Source organism: Artemia sp. Qi Xiang Cuo, chromosome 14 (genome assembly GCF_049724085.1).
Source record: "Artemia sp. Qi Xiang Cuo chromosome 14, ASM4972408v1, whole genome shotgun sequence".
In the NCBI taxonomy this organism is placed as follows: Eukaryota; Metazoa; Arthropoda; class Branchiopoda; order Anostraca; family Artemiidae; genus Artemia; species Artemia sp. Qi Xiang Cuo.
The window spans coordinates 70,979,274-70,995,420 of record NC_142807.1 but is presented as its reverse complement, the minus strand read 5'-3'; the positions used below and the strand labels follow the sequence as shown (position 1 = coordinate 70,995,420).

The following is a 16,147-nucleotide window of genomic DNA, read 5'->3' as shown; positions in this document are numbered from 1 at the left end:
TTATTACTAATGATGTTTGCAAAAGACTAAAAAAGCTGGATACAAATAAAGCAGCTAGGCCTGATAACCTTCACCCAATGCTTCTTAAGGAAACTGCCCAATACTAGTGCAGGGAAAGAACTATCAAACTAAATCTTCAAGGAAGGAAACAGAGTTTGTGCCAAAAATTACACACCAATTAGCAATTAGCCTTACCTTAGTGAATTGCAAAATCATAGAAAGTATTATCAATGATGCTCTTGTGACTTATTTTGAGACTAAAAGATTATTTATTGACAATCAACATGGTTTCATAAAGGCAGGTCAGTTGAAACTTGATTCATTCTTATAACATTATTACTAAACTTTTGGAAACAAGTAAATCCCTACAGACTCCCTACTTGATCAGGAAGAACTTGATGAAGTTAGAAAAATCTCACCTGAAACCAAAATTAAGAACCTATCAAGAAGTGGAGGATGGTGTCCATACCATGCATCATATATTCATATGTTCAACCATGCATCATCCTCTGTACAAAGATCACCAACAAGCTTTGCAGTTGCCCACCCTTATATATCAACAAAAAGGGAGGATGTAATAAAAACTCAGAAGCTACTGAATTCTGGCGCAATGAAAACAATAGTTACTCTCCTCTTCTGAGCAGCCACACCAAAAAAAACTCCATCTCCCCTGGTCTCAAAGAGGAGAGCAGTAAACCTTTTTGGTTTAGAGCAAGCTGAATTGGGACTCAAAAATCAACTGAAGTTGAAACCACCACCCATCAAGAAACACCACCTTATCTTGCTGGCAATTGTGATTTAAGGTAAAGTATTCTTTTCTGCTCAATTGATCTGAATGAATACAAATAAAAATTGAAACCAAGTGAGGTACACATCAAAGGAAAATCAAGTTTTGTCATTACTTTAAAGTTTACAAAAAAGTCATTCACAAACAAAGAACATGATAAAAAGAAAAATGACAAATTTCCCATACTATACAGATTTTACAGATGGGTTAACAATTTTATTTTTGACATTCATATGAAATTGTAAGTGCCCTCACAAGGATAGGCTGGGTACTACATTTTAGTCCCTAAAGAGTGAAACTTTGAATGGATTGGGATGGAAGGGGAGCATAGATAGCTGTATTGGCCTCAGGTGGCATGGTGCTCTCAAGTTGTTAGTAGTAGTATTAGCAACTGTCCTAGCCTATGAAAATAATCAATGACTAAAATATCAAACCTTGGCACAGAATATAGGACAAAGCTGAACCAAGGAAAAAGGTAAATAAATAATACCAACCTGATATCCACATGTACAAGGGTAGAAGCTCAGATCATCCATTTCAAAAGGCTCAAGACAAAGAGGACACTCTATTGCTTCTTCTGAATTTTCAATTCTTTGTAGTGGCATCTTGTGATACAGGACAGGGTTTCTATTTGTAACTAAACAATTAAAAAATATTGATGACTAATAAACTACAAAAGTTTTTCTACAATGAAAAATTCACTGTAATGGTCATACATTGAATAAAATATAAAAACAAGTTTCATATAACGTAGCAGGGGAGGGGTTCAAATAAGCCCTTAGACAGCTCTCTATCTCTGATGTGCCAGTGCCCTACTAGCAGTAAAAAAAAAAGAAGACAAATCATTGCAGCCCATGTAGAAAATTGATTTCCTTGTTGTTCAAGCCAGAGGACTGTAAGTTTCCTTTGCGGGGTTTTGGGCAATAGCAATTCCAACGATTAAATAGCAACAAAGACCACACTACCTTTCCATCATAAACAACAAATGGAACAATAAGGAATTTTTTATATAAGACAGTAGAATGCAACTTTAAACGAATATTTCGACCCTATATCCAAGGGCTGTCCTCGGCAAAAACAAATGTAGAAAAAACAAATATAAAAGAACCCACAGTAAAATTCAATTGTTGAAACTAAAATATTTTCAAAACAGCCCTAGCATCATTACTTCAAGGAAGTTTAACCAGGACTGGTACACTAAGCAAAGTGACAAAAGACAGTTCATTCAAATGGAATAAGAAGACATAACCAAAGATTTAAATTCTAATAACACAAATATTTCGTTTGATTCTGCACTAAGCAGTCATATCTTTGATAATCCTAGCCATATAATGCTTTTTGAAGAAACTTCCCTTATTAACAATGATTTAAGCATAAAACAAGTTTTTCAAGAGGCAATTGAAAGTAGAATTAAAATAAATTGTATTATTTCTATAAATAGGGATTTGGGGGAATATTCGCTTAATGGTTTATTTATAAATTTAATTAGAAATGATTTAACAAATTATATTAAAAGACCAGTAAATAATTCCACTTAACCTGTTACAGACCTTCTAGGCTGGGTGCCAAAAAGGCAAGATTAATTTTAAGGGCTTGTCTGTAAATGTTTCTTATTCCATTTGAATGAACTGTCTTTTTTCACTTTGCTTGATGTACCTGTCCTGGTTGAACTTTCTTAAAGTAATGATGCTAGACCTGTTTTGAAAATATTTTAGTATCAACAATTGAATTTTAATGTGAGTTCTTTTATATTTGTTTTTTCTTTGTATGTTTTTGCTGAGGATGGCCCTTGGATATAGGTTCGAAATATTCATTTAAAGTTGCGTTCCACTGTCTTATATAAGAAATTTCTTAATAAGAAATTTCGTTCTGCACTGGTATCCGGGATCATTGCTTTTCCTGAGGCGAAAATAATTTCAATGATTTAAAGAACAAGAAAATTGGAACTTGGAATGTTACGACGTTAAAAAATGACAATCATATTGACATTTTGACTAACGAATTCAGACGATTCAAACTGGATTTATTAGGAGTTTCAGAAACTCATATCCCAGGGGTAGGAAGTATGAAATTAGGTGACATGGAGTTTACTTACTCAGACAGGAAGGATGGGGTAGATAGACAGGAAGTAGGGCTCATGATGAACAAGGAAGTTGTCAAGTCTTGTTTAGGCTGGGAAGGTATTAATAATAGAAAACTAATTGCTCATTTTATGACTAAAGAGTTCAGGGTATCAGTTATAGTACTATACGCCCCTGTAGAACCAACTGACGGAGATACTAGTGACTCAGATGAATTTTACTTACAGTTACAGGAGCAAATAGACAGGGTCCCAGGTAGAAATATGATGTTTTCATTGGGAGATTTTAATGCACAGGTCGGTAGTAATAGGAATAGATGGTATACTTCCCTTGGTAATTTTGGCTTATGAAAAGAAAATAGCGATGGATTATAGGTTTTTGCAATTTTGTAGGTATAACAATATAGTCACAACAAATACCTTATTTGGTCGTAGAATTACTCATAAGTTAACATGGTATTCACGTGATGGTAAGGCACCAAACCTTATTGATTATGTTATTGTAAACCGAAGACTGGCAGGATCAATAAGAGATACTAGGGTATATAGGAGTGCCGTTATTGATATTATTAACCCTTTCATGCCTATGGTCACCATATGGATACCCCTCGCCCCCTATTTTTTTTTTCTCGACTCGACAAAGTTACAACTGTGATTTCTTTTCCACTAGAAAGCGCTTTCTTGGCTCTATCGCGTTTGAATTTATTATTCCTCAAGGCTTTATCCGAGCGGTCGAGCGAGCGTCCAAGTTTAGACAAAACATAAAATGTCGAAAAAGAGGAAAGGTACAGATTTTGACCTCGATGACCTGGACGTTTTGCTTGGCTCTATCGCGTTTGAATTTATTATCCCTCAAGGCTTTACCCGAGCGGTCGAGCGAGCGTCCAAGTTCAGACAAAACATAAAATGTCGAAAAAGAGGAAAGGTGCAGATTTTGACCTCGATGACCTGGACATTTCTGGTAAGTTCAGAGCCTGATTATGATACTATTTTGTAGCCAAGAATGCGATCTTTCGAATGAGATATCACTAGTCTAATTCTGAGCTGAAGTTTAGCCCCAAACAAGGTTGCTAACGATCGGTTACCAAATGGTCACCTCATTGCCAAACCACACCTAGGCAGATTTGTACAGCAAACGAGGCAGCAAGTCCTTTTTATGATCGGGAATAGGCACATTTTCTTTCTGTTCCTCCTTTTTACTGGTAACAAGGGTAAAAGAGCTATTTTGTGTGATGCCTCAAGCAAGTGTAGAGGCCAATGGCGTATTTTTTTGCATTATATTATTATTCTTAAGTGATGGAGTTACCTTGAATTTCATTTCAGCTGGCCCAAGCACGAGCTCTGACTCCATGGAAGATCATGGTCCTAAGCCCTTAGTATAGAGACTGATCAAGGAAAGAAGCAGAAGAGCTACCAAGAAAATGACTGCAGAAGAAGCAGCAAGGCTTTTATTCATACCTGATTGTGATTCAGATCTCGATATCTTGTCTGACGAAGAAGACCCAAACTGGGCACCAGACAATCCAGATCAAGAATTTCAACCTCTACGTTCTCTCAACAGTTATGGCAATGAAGACAGAAGTGATGAAGAGGATATTGACCACACAGACGACATCCCTTTATCAATGCTTGGCAGGTTAGAGTTAGACAATGGCGATGACACGGATCAATTCGATTTGCCTCTCCCGGGCTTGAATGACACAGCAGCGTCAAACAGTTCTTCAAGCACATCATCAGCACCAGTGGCAACTTCTTCTGCAATGCAGTCAGCAACAGTTATTGCACCTGCTGAACCCTTTGTCCTTACAATAGCTAAGAAAAATGCTCCTTCCCAAGCAGTGGCCGGTCTAGTAACTCCAACTGATGCTCCTCAGGTCGCGGCAAAACCAGTAGCAAAAAAGAAGGTAGCAAAGGAGGCAAAGCAATACAAGTGGATAAAAACGGAGCCCGAACCTCGAGATATTACCTGGAAGGGTTCTATGCCACAGTATGACGAGGTACAAACGCCCCTTGATCTCTTCCGAATGTTTATCACAGAAGACATTCTTTCAAACATTGTGGACCAAACGAACCTGAATGCCATGAGAAAGAAGAATCTTGTTCTGAAACTTTCTCTTGAAGAGCTGCACAGATTTCTTGGAGTTCAAATGCTTATGAGCATTATCAAACTTCTGGCTATGAGAATGTACTGGAAGAATGGAATACGATATTCCCCGGTGGCTGATACCATGAGCAGAGATAGGTTCATCAGCTTGAGATCTTTTTTCCAAATTTGCGATGACACCTTAATGATACCGAAAGGGGAGGCTGTTCATGATAAACTGTTCAAGATCAGAAGACTATACAACGCATTCAGGGAGAATATGAAAAAAATAGACCCTGAAGAGATCCAAAGTATTGACGAACAGATGATCCTGTTCAAAGGGATAATTGGATTTTGACAGCACTTGAAGGACAAATCCTACTCGTGGGCTGTAAAGGTTTTCAGAAGATCTGGCATCAGCAGAATAGTTTTTGACATACAGTTACGTACAGGGAAAGGATATGTTGAAATTTCTGAGCTTGGCCAAGGTACTGACGTTGTCCTTCGGCTTGTAGAAAATCTGCCAAGGTTCATGAACTTCAAGCTGTTCTTTGATAGCTTCTATACTGACATCGATTTCATTCTCAAGCTTCGGATTGAATACGGCATCGAATCTTGGGGTGCATTACATGGCAAAAGAATGTGGAGTGCCGTTTTAAATACCGATAGCAACATGAAAAAGAATGGACGATGGTCAGTAGACTCCTGCATTAAAAAATATTCAGAAGTATCAGTGGTAAAATGGTAAGACAACAAACCAGTTAATTTGGCTTCGTCATACTGTGCAGTCACCCCAATTGATAAGTGTCAGAGATGGGATGGCACAACACGGAAATACGTCGAAGTTGATCGCCCCCGAATCGTCCGTGACTACAACAAATCAATGGGGGGCGTAGATCTTGCTGACATGTTCCTGGAGCTTTACAGGACTGACATTCACTCTAAGAAATGGTATATGAGGATTGTGTACTACTTCTTTGACATGGCTGTGAACAACGCCTGGCTGATACACCGCCGACAGTGTAAGCAGACCAATATTCAGCATATGTCTCTACTGTACTTCAAAATAGACATTGCTCGTGGGTTAGTTCTTACTGGCGTATCTCAAAGTCCTCGAGTTGGAAGACCATCCTTATTAGTGACGAAGTGCAATACGTCTACCTCGCGAGACGGGATGCCTTCGGAATCAATGAGGTTTGACCAGACCTCACATTTTTCGGATGCGACTGAAAAAGGAAGGTGTCGCTATGAGAAGTGCGTTAGGGGTGGAACCAGTCGAATCATGTGTTCGAAGTGCAAAGTTCGACTGTGTTTGAACTCAGATCACAACTGTTTCACAAATTTTCACCTAAAATAGTATGTGTATATACCTGACGTGACCATATGGTAACCATTCACAGTTTGGATTTGGAATGAAATAAATTCTTTTTAAAAATAAATATATTCTAGTTGAACCTCCAGGATCACTCTCTGCTATTTTCAGAATTTTTACGCAACTCCTTCTTGGTTCAGGTCTGAAAGGGTTAAAAGTAAAGATCACCATCTAGTAGTGTCAAGGGTTAAGTTAAAGCTGAAATATCGGAAGGGTAACTACCTCCCGGGAAGTTATGATGTTGGTAGACTCCAGGATAAGAATTTGAGAGACAATTTCCAGGAACAGTTGAATACTAAACTTGAGAGTTTAAAATTTGATAATGTGGAAGATGGTTGGAATAATTTTAAAAAAATAATTTGTGAAGTTGCTGAAGGTGTATTAGGGAAGAAAGCTAGAACTGCAGCTATGAGTATTAGTGAAAAAGTTTTATGTTTAATAAAAAGGAGAAAGGGCTTGAACAAGAATTACCTGAATTATAGATCATATGAAAACAAAATGAATGTAAAGAAAGTGGAGTAAGCATTAAAATATGAACTAAGGAGGTGTGAAGTGGAGGCCATGGATAAGATTGCCAAGGATCTGGAAGATGCAGCAAGACGGCATAATAGTAAAATATTGTACTGGCATGTTAAACGAAATTGAGAGGGAGTAGTCAATGTGGACTTGGCCAGTTAAAGATAGGAATGGGGCTGCAATTACCAATAAGGAAAAAACTAAAGAGAGATGGGCCAAACATTTTGAGAATTTGCTAAACCGAGATAGAGTTGAAGAAAGAGATATAGAGGAAAATGAAAAAGTTTGTGATACATTGTATGTGAAGGAAGATTTGTTTTGTGAGGAGGAATTAGCGACAGTGCTAAAAGGATTAAAAAAAATAAGGCTCCAGGTGCTTATAGTGTGGTAAATGAGTTTCTTAAATATGGTGGCTCTGAGGTTAGAAATATGTTACTGAAGATTGTGAATATGATTTTTGAAAATGAGGAAGTACCTAACGATTTTAAGAAAACCTTAATTTAGCCACTTTATAAGAAAGGTGATAAAAGTGAGTGTGTTAATTATCAAGGGATTAGTCTGGTCTCTGTAGGTAGTAAATTACTTAGTAATATGATACTTTTTAGACTGAGAGATGCCATAGACAAAGCTTTAAGAGTAGAACAGTGCGGTTTTAGAAAAAGTAGAGGATGTGTTGACCAAATTTTGGTTAATAATTGAGAAGTGCCTGAGTTTTCAAACACCTTTGGTCCTCAGTTTTATAGATTATGAGCAAGCGTTCGGTTCTGTTGATAGAAGAGCTTTAGCAAAGGTCTTATCCTTGTATGGTAAACCAGAAAAATACATAAAAATAATTAGTGGCATGTACGAGAATAGTACTGCTGCAGCTAAGGTAGGAAATGAGGCTAGCAGCTGGTTGTGTATTAAATCAGGAGTTAAGCAGGGTTGTTTTCTATCCCCCTTCATATGAAACATTTTGATGGACTTTGTCTTAAGGAGCACAGGAAAGGCAATGGGAGACCACAGAATCAAATGGGGAGAAAAAATCTCCCAGACTTAGATTATGCTGATGATTTAAACATTCTAGATGAAAGTGTGAGCAAAATGAATGAAGCTTAAGAGGTTTTTGCGAGTTCAGGGTGCTAGAATAGGGTTTAAAATAAATTTTAAAAAGACTAAGTCACTAAGGCTAGGAATAAGCGAAGATGAAAAGGTGACGTTGGGCAACGAAAAGATAGATCAGAGGGACAGCTCCACCTACCTTGGTAGTACTATTAGTAAAGATGGTGGGATCAGTGAAGATGTTAAAGTAGAATAGCCAAGGCTCAGGGTGTTTTTTAACAGTTCAAAAAAAGTTTGGAAGAATAGGAAGATAAGTTTGCAAACTAAGATTAGAATATTAGAAGCTACAGTGATGACAGACGTCAAATATGGCTCTGTAGCATGGGCGCTCTGAAAAGCAGATGAAGATTTGCTTGATGTTTTCCAGAGAAATTGCTTACGGATTATTCTGGGTACCCGGCTGACTGACCATATTTCAAACAATAGGCTATACAAAAAATGCGGTTCAATACCACTCTCTAGGGCTATAATGAAAGAAAGGTTGAGGTGGCTAGGGCACGTTGTGCAGATGGAGGATGACAGATTGCCAAAGATTGTTCTTTTTGGTCAACCGTCTAGGGCTAAGCAGAAAGCAGGTCGTCCTCGTCTGGGGTGGGAGGACGTCATAAAGAAAGACTTAGAGGAAATGGGAACTTCATGGGTGGATGTAAAAGGGAGGCTTTGAATAGATTGAGATGGAGGAGGAGCGTGCGTAGCTGTGTTGGCCTCAGGCAGCTTGGTGTTGTGGTGAGTTGTTAGTAGTAGCAGTAGTAGTATTCCTAAATTGGTTACAAATGCTAATTTTTCCTCACTAACAAGTTTTTTTAATGCATTCTTTTTATTACTATGAGCAGTGGTTTGTTCTTTACTAGGTTGCAGTTACTGCTGTAACCATGATATAAACCCAGGCAAACCTCAACAGAACCAGCTTTTAAAAATATTTCCAAACAAATTTAGCAAAAGTTACTTGATAACATTCAGCTACAGCACTCAAACACCAGCTATAAAACATGCCTGTCCCAGTACTGGTTTGGCCAAGCCATTAATACATGAAATCCACTACCTGAAGATGTGATTGCAGTACCTTCTCTGATTTTTTTTTTTAAAGAACTTACAAGACAAGCACCTTAAGGCCAAGACATAGACATGGACTAAACATTAACAGACATGGAAACAAATGCACAACTAAGAAAGACTCAAGGAATGGATATCAAACAACTTAGGGTCAACCCTGCCATCAGTTTTGTAGTAGTTTGCAGCAGCAAACTGCTACCAGTTATTATCAACCATCTATCATATAAAACTGGAGTTGACGTTCTCTGGGCCTATGGGTTTGAGATTACCATAAGCCATTTTTGCCTAATCATACTGTCCCCATAAGTTATTTTTTTAGTACCTGACCCCCTTAACATTTTAGGCTTAGCAAAGAAAGTGTGGGGAAATGATGTAAAAATACTTATTAAGGTTCATTATAGGGAAAAAATTAGGTACAAGAAAAAGCATATAATTAAATCTATATTCAATGCACTTCCAAAATATGGTAATTGCTATTATTAAAAATGTTTTCCAGTACCCCCCCCCCCCTTCTAATGGGTCATGATATAGCCCTAGACTAGGTAAAAAAAAAGTTTGTTGATTATATGTTATTTAAACAAATTGGCTTTATTTGGTTTTATGAACCAACTGCTGAAGAGAAATAAGCAGAAAAGATAGTAATTATACAATAAAATCCCGCCTTTATAAGAAGCACTGTAATAACAAAGGAGTATTCAATACTTATTCCCAATATAGCCTAATTCTTCCTATAAGAAAAAATTCACCCTATAAGCCTCCTTGCCCCTAAGTGGGGTCATACATAGCCCTATGCTATACACAAATGCTTCAATAGCTAGAGTTTTACATTATGATATGCAGATAATTTTAATTGGCCTAATCATATTCTCTGGTTTCTCAGTAGGAATTTAACCATTTTAGTCTTTTGCCCAGAAGTTTTCAGGATAGCCAAGCGTTATAATCAGCCCTATTAGAGTGATAGAATAATTGAATCACTAGTTTTTACCCAGTTTACTGCCAATTAATGAGAGTGTTTGTCTTTTGCTACAATAACCAGGAAAGCTGTATTTTCTAGAGCTCCAAGATGACACATTTTTTCCTTTCATTTTCTGCTGACTTTTCAAACATGTTCCTTATGTTTAAACTTGGTGTCCTTTATGTATTAAAACTGGATACCTACATTGAATGTCTTTTGCATTAAAAATTGAGTTCCTAAGCCTTCCTATTTCTTTAAGATAAATATGGTTTCATTTACAATAGTTTTCACTTACCAATTAAAGAATCACATTTTGTTTATACTGCCATTGGCACTTTAAGTTTAAATGCAAACTAACAGGTTTTTCTAGCCTTGATTGTGATCTGCCAATCTTAAATATCCTAGTCTCAATAATCAGGTGATGTTGACTACCTACATAATCTACAACATTAAGGACCTACTGCCAATGTTTATCAAAGATACATTTTAAACAAAATATTTGTCCAATGTTATCCTCTGGATTAATATAACATCAGTATCAGTCCAGCTTTTGAGCAGTGCATTTGTATTAGGATTATATCTCAGTTCAAACCTGACAGTGTTTGAAATGAATACACGAACTTGACATGACTTCGGATTAATTTATACGGACTAGCTTAAATTCCCTGGCTATTCAGGAGCTACAAATTATACTTTGCTGAGAGATTGGTGAAAAAGCAATGTGAATTTGGATTTAAGATGCCAAAAAAAGGAAGGTGGCAAAACAAAGTGAACAGAGTCATCCTACTAATATTTCCATTTCAGACTCCTTTGTTTTGAATTCTTCAATGGAGTCACAGAAAGTTGAAGAGATCAGTATAAGATCTCTAGCTGACAATATATTGATGATTTTAACAGTGGTACAGTCTAATTTGACATTATTACAAGACCTGAGATCTTCTGAAAAAGCCATAGAATCTAGGCTTGGTGTGCTGGAGGGGTCTTATAAAGAGCTGGCAGTATTAGTGTTGAGAAAGAGTGAGATTGAAAAAAGACAAATACTGTAGAGTACAATATCCATAACACAGAAAGATAGTGTCCAATTGTCAAAAGAGTTGAGTGGAGTAAAGGAAAGGCTAATGAAAGTAGAAAGTAGGGAAAGACAAAAGAACATTATGATTTTGAACATGGGAGTGAACAATGAAAAAGAAGCAAAAATGGAATTTGAGAAGTTAATAACAGTTGGTCTGGAAATCGCCCCTGGGCCTCAGATATGGTGTAAAATATATAAATAAAGAAAAGAAATTTATAGTGATGGAAATAGAGAATTTGTAAACAAGAACCATGATTTTGAAAAATGCAAAAAGATTAAAAATCAAAAAAGAAGTAATTTTTGCAAAGGTTTTCATAACTGATGATGCTCTGCAGACAGAGAGGGAGGCAAGAAAAAAGCTTTTAGTGAGAAAGAATATTTTAATTGGAAATGGCATCAAGCCAGTGGGTATTTGGGTAACAAGATCAATGCCCCCAGCTTTATACATCAGATTTTAGACATGTTGATATCCCACAAAAAATTGCAAGTGAAACTCTATGTAAAGAGGAGGTGGAGGAAGTGACTAAAATTACAAAAAAGGATTAAAATAGGAACATAATAATTATATGCAACTCAATCAACCAACTGGGTCAGGGACAAAAGTGCAAACTGAGAGCTAAGATTCGGACAGTTGTTTGGCAGTAGATACATAGGATAAGTTGGCCATGAATATAAAACAAACTTCAAAATAGTGCATTAGAACATCCTAGGGGTAGGCAGTAAAAAATGGGAACATTTATTAGCAAAACAAAAGGGAAAAATTGATTTGGCATCCTTAGTTGAAACATGGCTAAAAGAACCAAAAGTGTTTAAGGGATACAAGCATTACAGAGTGCATAGAAACCAATCAAAAATGGAAGAACCTATGGTAGTGCAGCAAAGTTAGTTTCCATAAATTTTAGTGTGACTACAAACATGTAAAGGTTGAAAAGTAAATCTTGTAACTTGGTTTGGCTTAGAGTGTATTTTGTTTGCATCCCATTTTTTTTTTTTTTTTTTTTTTTTTGCTGTTTATATTCCCCCAGAAACAATCTCTTTTTCAGAAGAGGATACATGGTCAATTTTAGAAAATAAAAAACATAATTTTTCAAGGAAGTTTCTGAATCATAGTTTTTGTTTTCTGGGAGACTTTAATGCTTTTACAGGAGCATGTGTAGCAATTTTACCGGTTTTGGGTTCTGTTCATGATGATATATCCACTGTTAATTTAGAAGATATTGTTATGACTCTCACACAGAGGACAAGTATGGACCACACCCATCATAAAAATAACTAGGGTAAAAAGTTATTAGAATTTTGGGGGTATGAAAATTTAATGATATTAAATGGTAGATTTGGAAATGATAAGAATCTGGGGGAGTTTACTTGTTTTCAGGACATTCTCTAAACATAATTGATTATATTTTAACTAGTCTGTCTTTGAGTGAAAGGGTTGTAAATTTTGGTGTATTAATGTTCATAGAATCTGATCACTTTCCTATCAGTTCAACATTAGAGGTCGTGGTAGCAGCCTCAACAATTAAGCAGCATAGAAGTAAATGTAGATCTCATCCAGGGGGTGGAATTCATAACAGACTAAGAGTAGAGGAAGATGATAAAAATAATTTTGAAGAATTAATGACAGAATTAAGCAATCAGGATTTACTGGATAGAAGTCTAGAATTAGCCCAAGAAGGGAATGTTGATTCAGCACTAGAAATTTTGGGTAGGGTAGTTTACAGTGCAGGAGAGAAAATATGCAGAAATAGAGGGAACCAGGCTATTAGGACATTCTATGATGAAGAGTGTAGAAATACAAGGGGGGAACTTTGGAAGGCACTGAAGGTCTTGAAATTAAATGGAGAGTAGAGTAGAGTATAATATTTTTATTTATAACACGTACATAAATAAATGTCACAAAACAGCGCACATGCCTGGTGGCATACTTTAGCGCTGAAAATATTGCCAACGAAAATACACAGCCATTTTCTAACTAAATTTTACAACAACAAAAAAGAAAACCCTAATGAACAAAATGCTTAGCATGTCATAAGATATTTCTTCACCAGTCTTAGAAAATGTTGCTTGTTTGCTTCATTCTCGAACTGACGCAGGAATTGAGTTCCAGATTTTTGGGCCAATGTGACGGATGCTGAATCCCGCTCTCGATTTCGGGCGAATTTCGCACGAAAAGTCTGAACGATGCGTAGTAGGATAATTATGAAATTGAGAATTAGTTGAGAAAATACCAGAGAAATTTACAGGTAAATTACTATATTGATAATCGTGACAAATACTAGAGATAGAAATTAAATGAAGTTGGTCCAAAGAGAAAATTCCTGAAGTCCAATATAGGTGTCTAACTGAAGTTCTGCAATCAACATTAAAAAGAATCCTCATTGCTTTATTCTAAAGTATTGGAGAGATTTGAAAACAGACGGAAAGGTAGATGCCCAAACCGAAATGCAATAGAGAAAATATGGGTGGATGAAAGAATAATAAATAGATTTTAGAATAGCTTTAGGTAAAAAGTGACAAAGACGAGTTAGCATGCCAATATTTCGGGAAATTTTTAACGACAGTGTTTTTACATATTTATGAAACGACAAATTTTCATCTAAAATAATCCCAAGATATTTGAACTGATCTACCGTCTTAATTCAAGACCATTCAAAAAAAGAGAGAAGGTATCTGACACTACTGATCCAGTTCGCGAAAATAACATATACTGGCTGAAGAAGAGGATTTTCAACAAATGTGTCAGAATTATAAGAGGGAAAGAAAGGAATATTAAAAAGGTAAAAAAAGAGAAGTTTGAGACTGAAAGGCTAAGGTTAGTCTTTAGAAAGAATGAACCAAAAAAGTTTTGGCAGCTTGTTAAAGAATCAACTGGGAATACAAACAAAAAAAAGAATGCCATCAAGGCAACAAGATGACCAGACTACTTAGAAAATAAGGAATTAGAATAAATCAGGAGCCTCACATCCAATGGAGATTTAATGAGTAGGGACATGTGTGAGGAAGAATTATAGAAAGACTGATGAAGGAAGAGGACTACAAATTGTTAAAATCTGTCACCAAGGATGGAATAGTTAAGACCATGAAAAAAAAAGTAAGGGTAATTCAGCTCCTGGTTTAGATGGACTCCCAATGCAAGTATGAAAATTGGCAAAAGTAGGGGTCATCCCAATCATTGCTATAAAATTTTTGTCAATTATCAACAACCCCCAATGGCCAGAGCAATGGAACACATCAGTCACCATACCATTACATAAAAAGGGGATAGTATGGATCTCAGGAATTACCAGATGATCAGTTTGGGCAATGGTGCAAGCAAGGTTTTTGCAAAAGTGTTGGGGAATAGATAAGTGGCTAAAAAAATTGCAGAAAGTTATTGAAATACAAGCAGGATTTTGTGAAAATTATATCACTATAGATAATTTTTTTATTTTAACCAGTCTAATTAGGAAATATACCAGGAAAAAAGATGATAAGTTGTCTGTGGCCTTTTTTACTTAAAAGGTGTTTTCAATAGTGTAAATAGGAAAATTCTTATGCATTGTTTGATTAATTTAGGATTAACACGTTAGTTTGTGCAAATTTTAATACAAATTTATTTGATGGTGAAGTCTGTAGTGTGGGTTGGTAAGGAAACATCAAGGGAAATATTTAGCAGGTTAGGGGGAAAACAAAGTTGTAGTTTGTCACCAAAGTTATTTTCATTGTATATTAATGACATTGAAAGCTATTTAAGGGAAAGGAAAGTAAGTGAATTGCAATTATTTGATAAAAAAAAAAAAATGTCTGCGCTTTTGTACGTTGATGATATAGCTTTATTGGCAAATAGTAAAGAGAATCTGCATTATGCATTAGAGAGTGTAGGAAAGTATTTGAAGGAAAAGAGACTGGTTTTAAATTTAGAGAAATCAGCAATAACAGTTTTTGCAAGGGGAGTGAAGACATCTGAAGAAATTTTAGTTACAGGAGGGGAGTTATAAAAGTAGTGAAGGAGTATGGTTACCTAGGCTGTAGACTTGCTTCAAATGGTAAGTGGACAACAAATATAGCTCTAATGTCAAGTAAAGGTAAAGGTTTAACTGGCATATTCTTAAAGAGTTGTATTAAGGATATAGGAGCAAAGGATATCAAGCTACAAAAGCATATTTCTGCAAGTAGAATAGAACATGATACACATTATGGGGCAGATATATGGGGACACAAAAGGAGGTGGAAATGGAGAGGATACAGCTACATTATTTTAAAAGATTAATAGGGTTAGGTAAAAAGTATAATAGCATTGTTATAAAGGGTGACCTGGGTCTTTTTAGCTTAAGAAATAAACAGTTAGTATGTATTGTAGGAAATCAGGAAAAGATTATTGTTATGCCATATTTATTGGTTAACAAAAAATGCTTTCAATTAAATGTTATTGGATAAAAGAGAAGATTCTTGGCCTGTGCAAATTAAAGAGTATACTAGACAATTGTGGGCTATCAGGCTGGTGGAATGATGGCATTAGACCTTATCAGTAAGCGGGAATTTTATGCTGCTTGGGGAGAGAAGAAAGTATTTAGGAGGGTTAAGGTATGAAGTGGTCCCTTCACCTATCCAATGATGTGCAGGGAGTCTGAAGATTTAGAACATTTTATGTGATATTGTGAAGAATTGAAGGTACATAGAAGGGACATTTTTGGGAGGGATGTCATGCATAGATGTTGTTTAAAAAATAAAACAGGAAGTAGATGCAAAGTGGATATTAAAATTTTGGGACATTTGTGAGTGTGGGGATGAGACATAGGGAAGGTTTTCTATCATAGTGTTATTTTCAGAAGTATTTGAACTTATTATGTTTTATATGTTTTGTTGTATTTGTAATATCCATGGTCCATGGGGTTTTTGTGAGAAATTTATCTATATCTATCTATATATATACTACTTATAAATGAAAACAAATCTGAATAACAATGGAATGAAACATGATAAGCTAATCTGATTAATATATATATGCTACATTTTATAAAGTAACCAATTTTACTGTTTTAGTCTTTATAACCTGGTGCTACAGCTGAGGCAATTAAAGGGAATAGGTGTTTTGTCAGACTTGTAACTTGGTAATTTGGTAAGACCTTCAATTGGGAATTCAAATAGT

At 35.9% G+C, this 16,147-nt stretch overlaps 1 protein-coding gene across 5 annotated transcripts in view; it reads right to left on the bottom strand.

The window, feature by feature from the left end:
* Positions 1 to 16,147, bottom strand: part of LOC148944816 (uncharacterized) — a 73,201-nt gene that overhangs the window by 48,785 nt on the left and 8,269 nt on the right. For all 5 annotated transcript variants that reach the window (XM_089099815.1, XM_089099814.1, XM_089099816.1 and 2 more), the window contains exon 2: positions 1,282 to 1,424. In XM_089099815.1, the coding sequence (XP_088955941.1) occupies positions 1,282 to 1,392 (111 nt within the window). In that variant the 5' untranslated portion in view covers positions 1,393 to 1,424. The remainder of the gene's footprint in view (positions 1 to 1,281; positions 1,425 to 16,147) is intronic.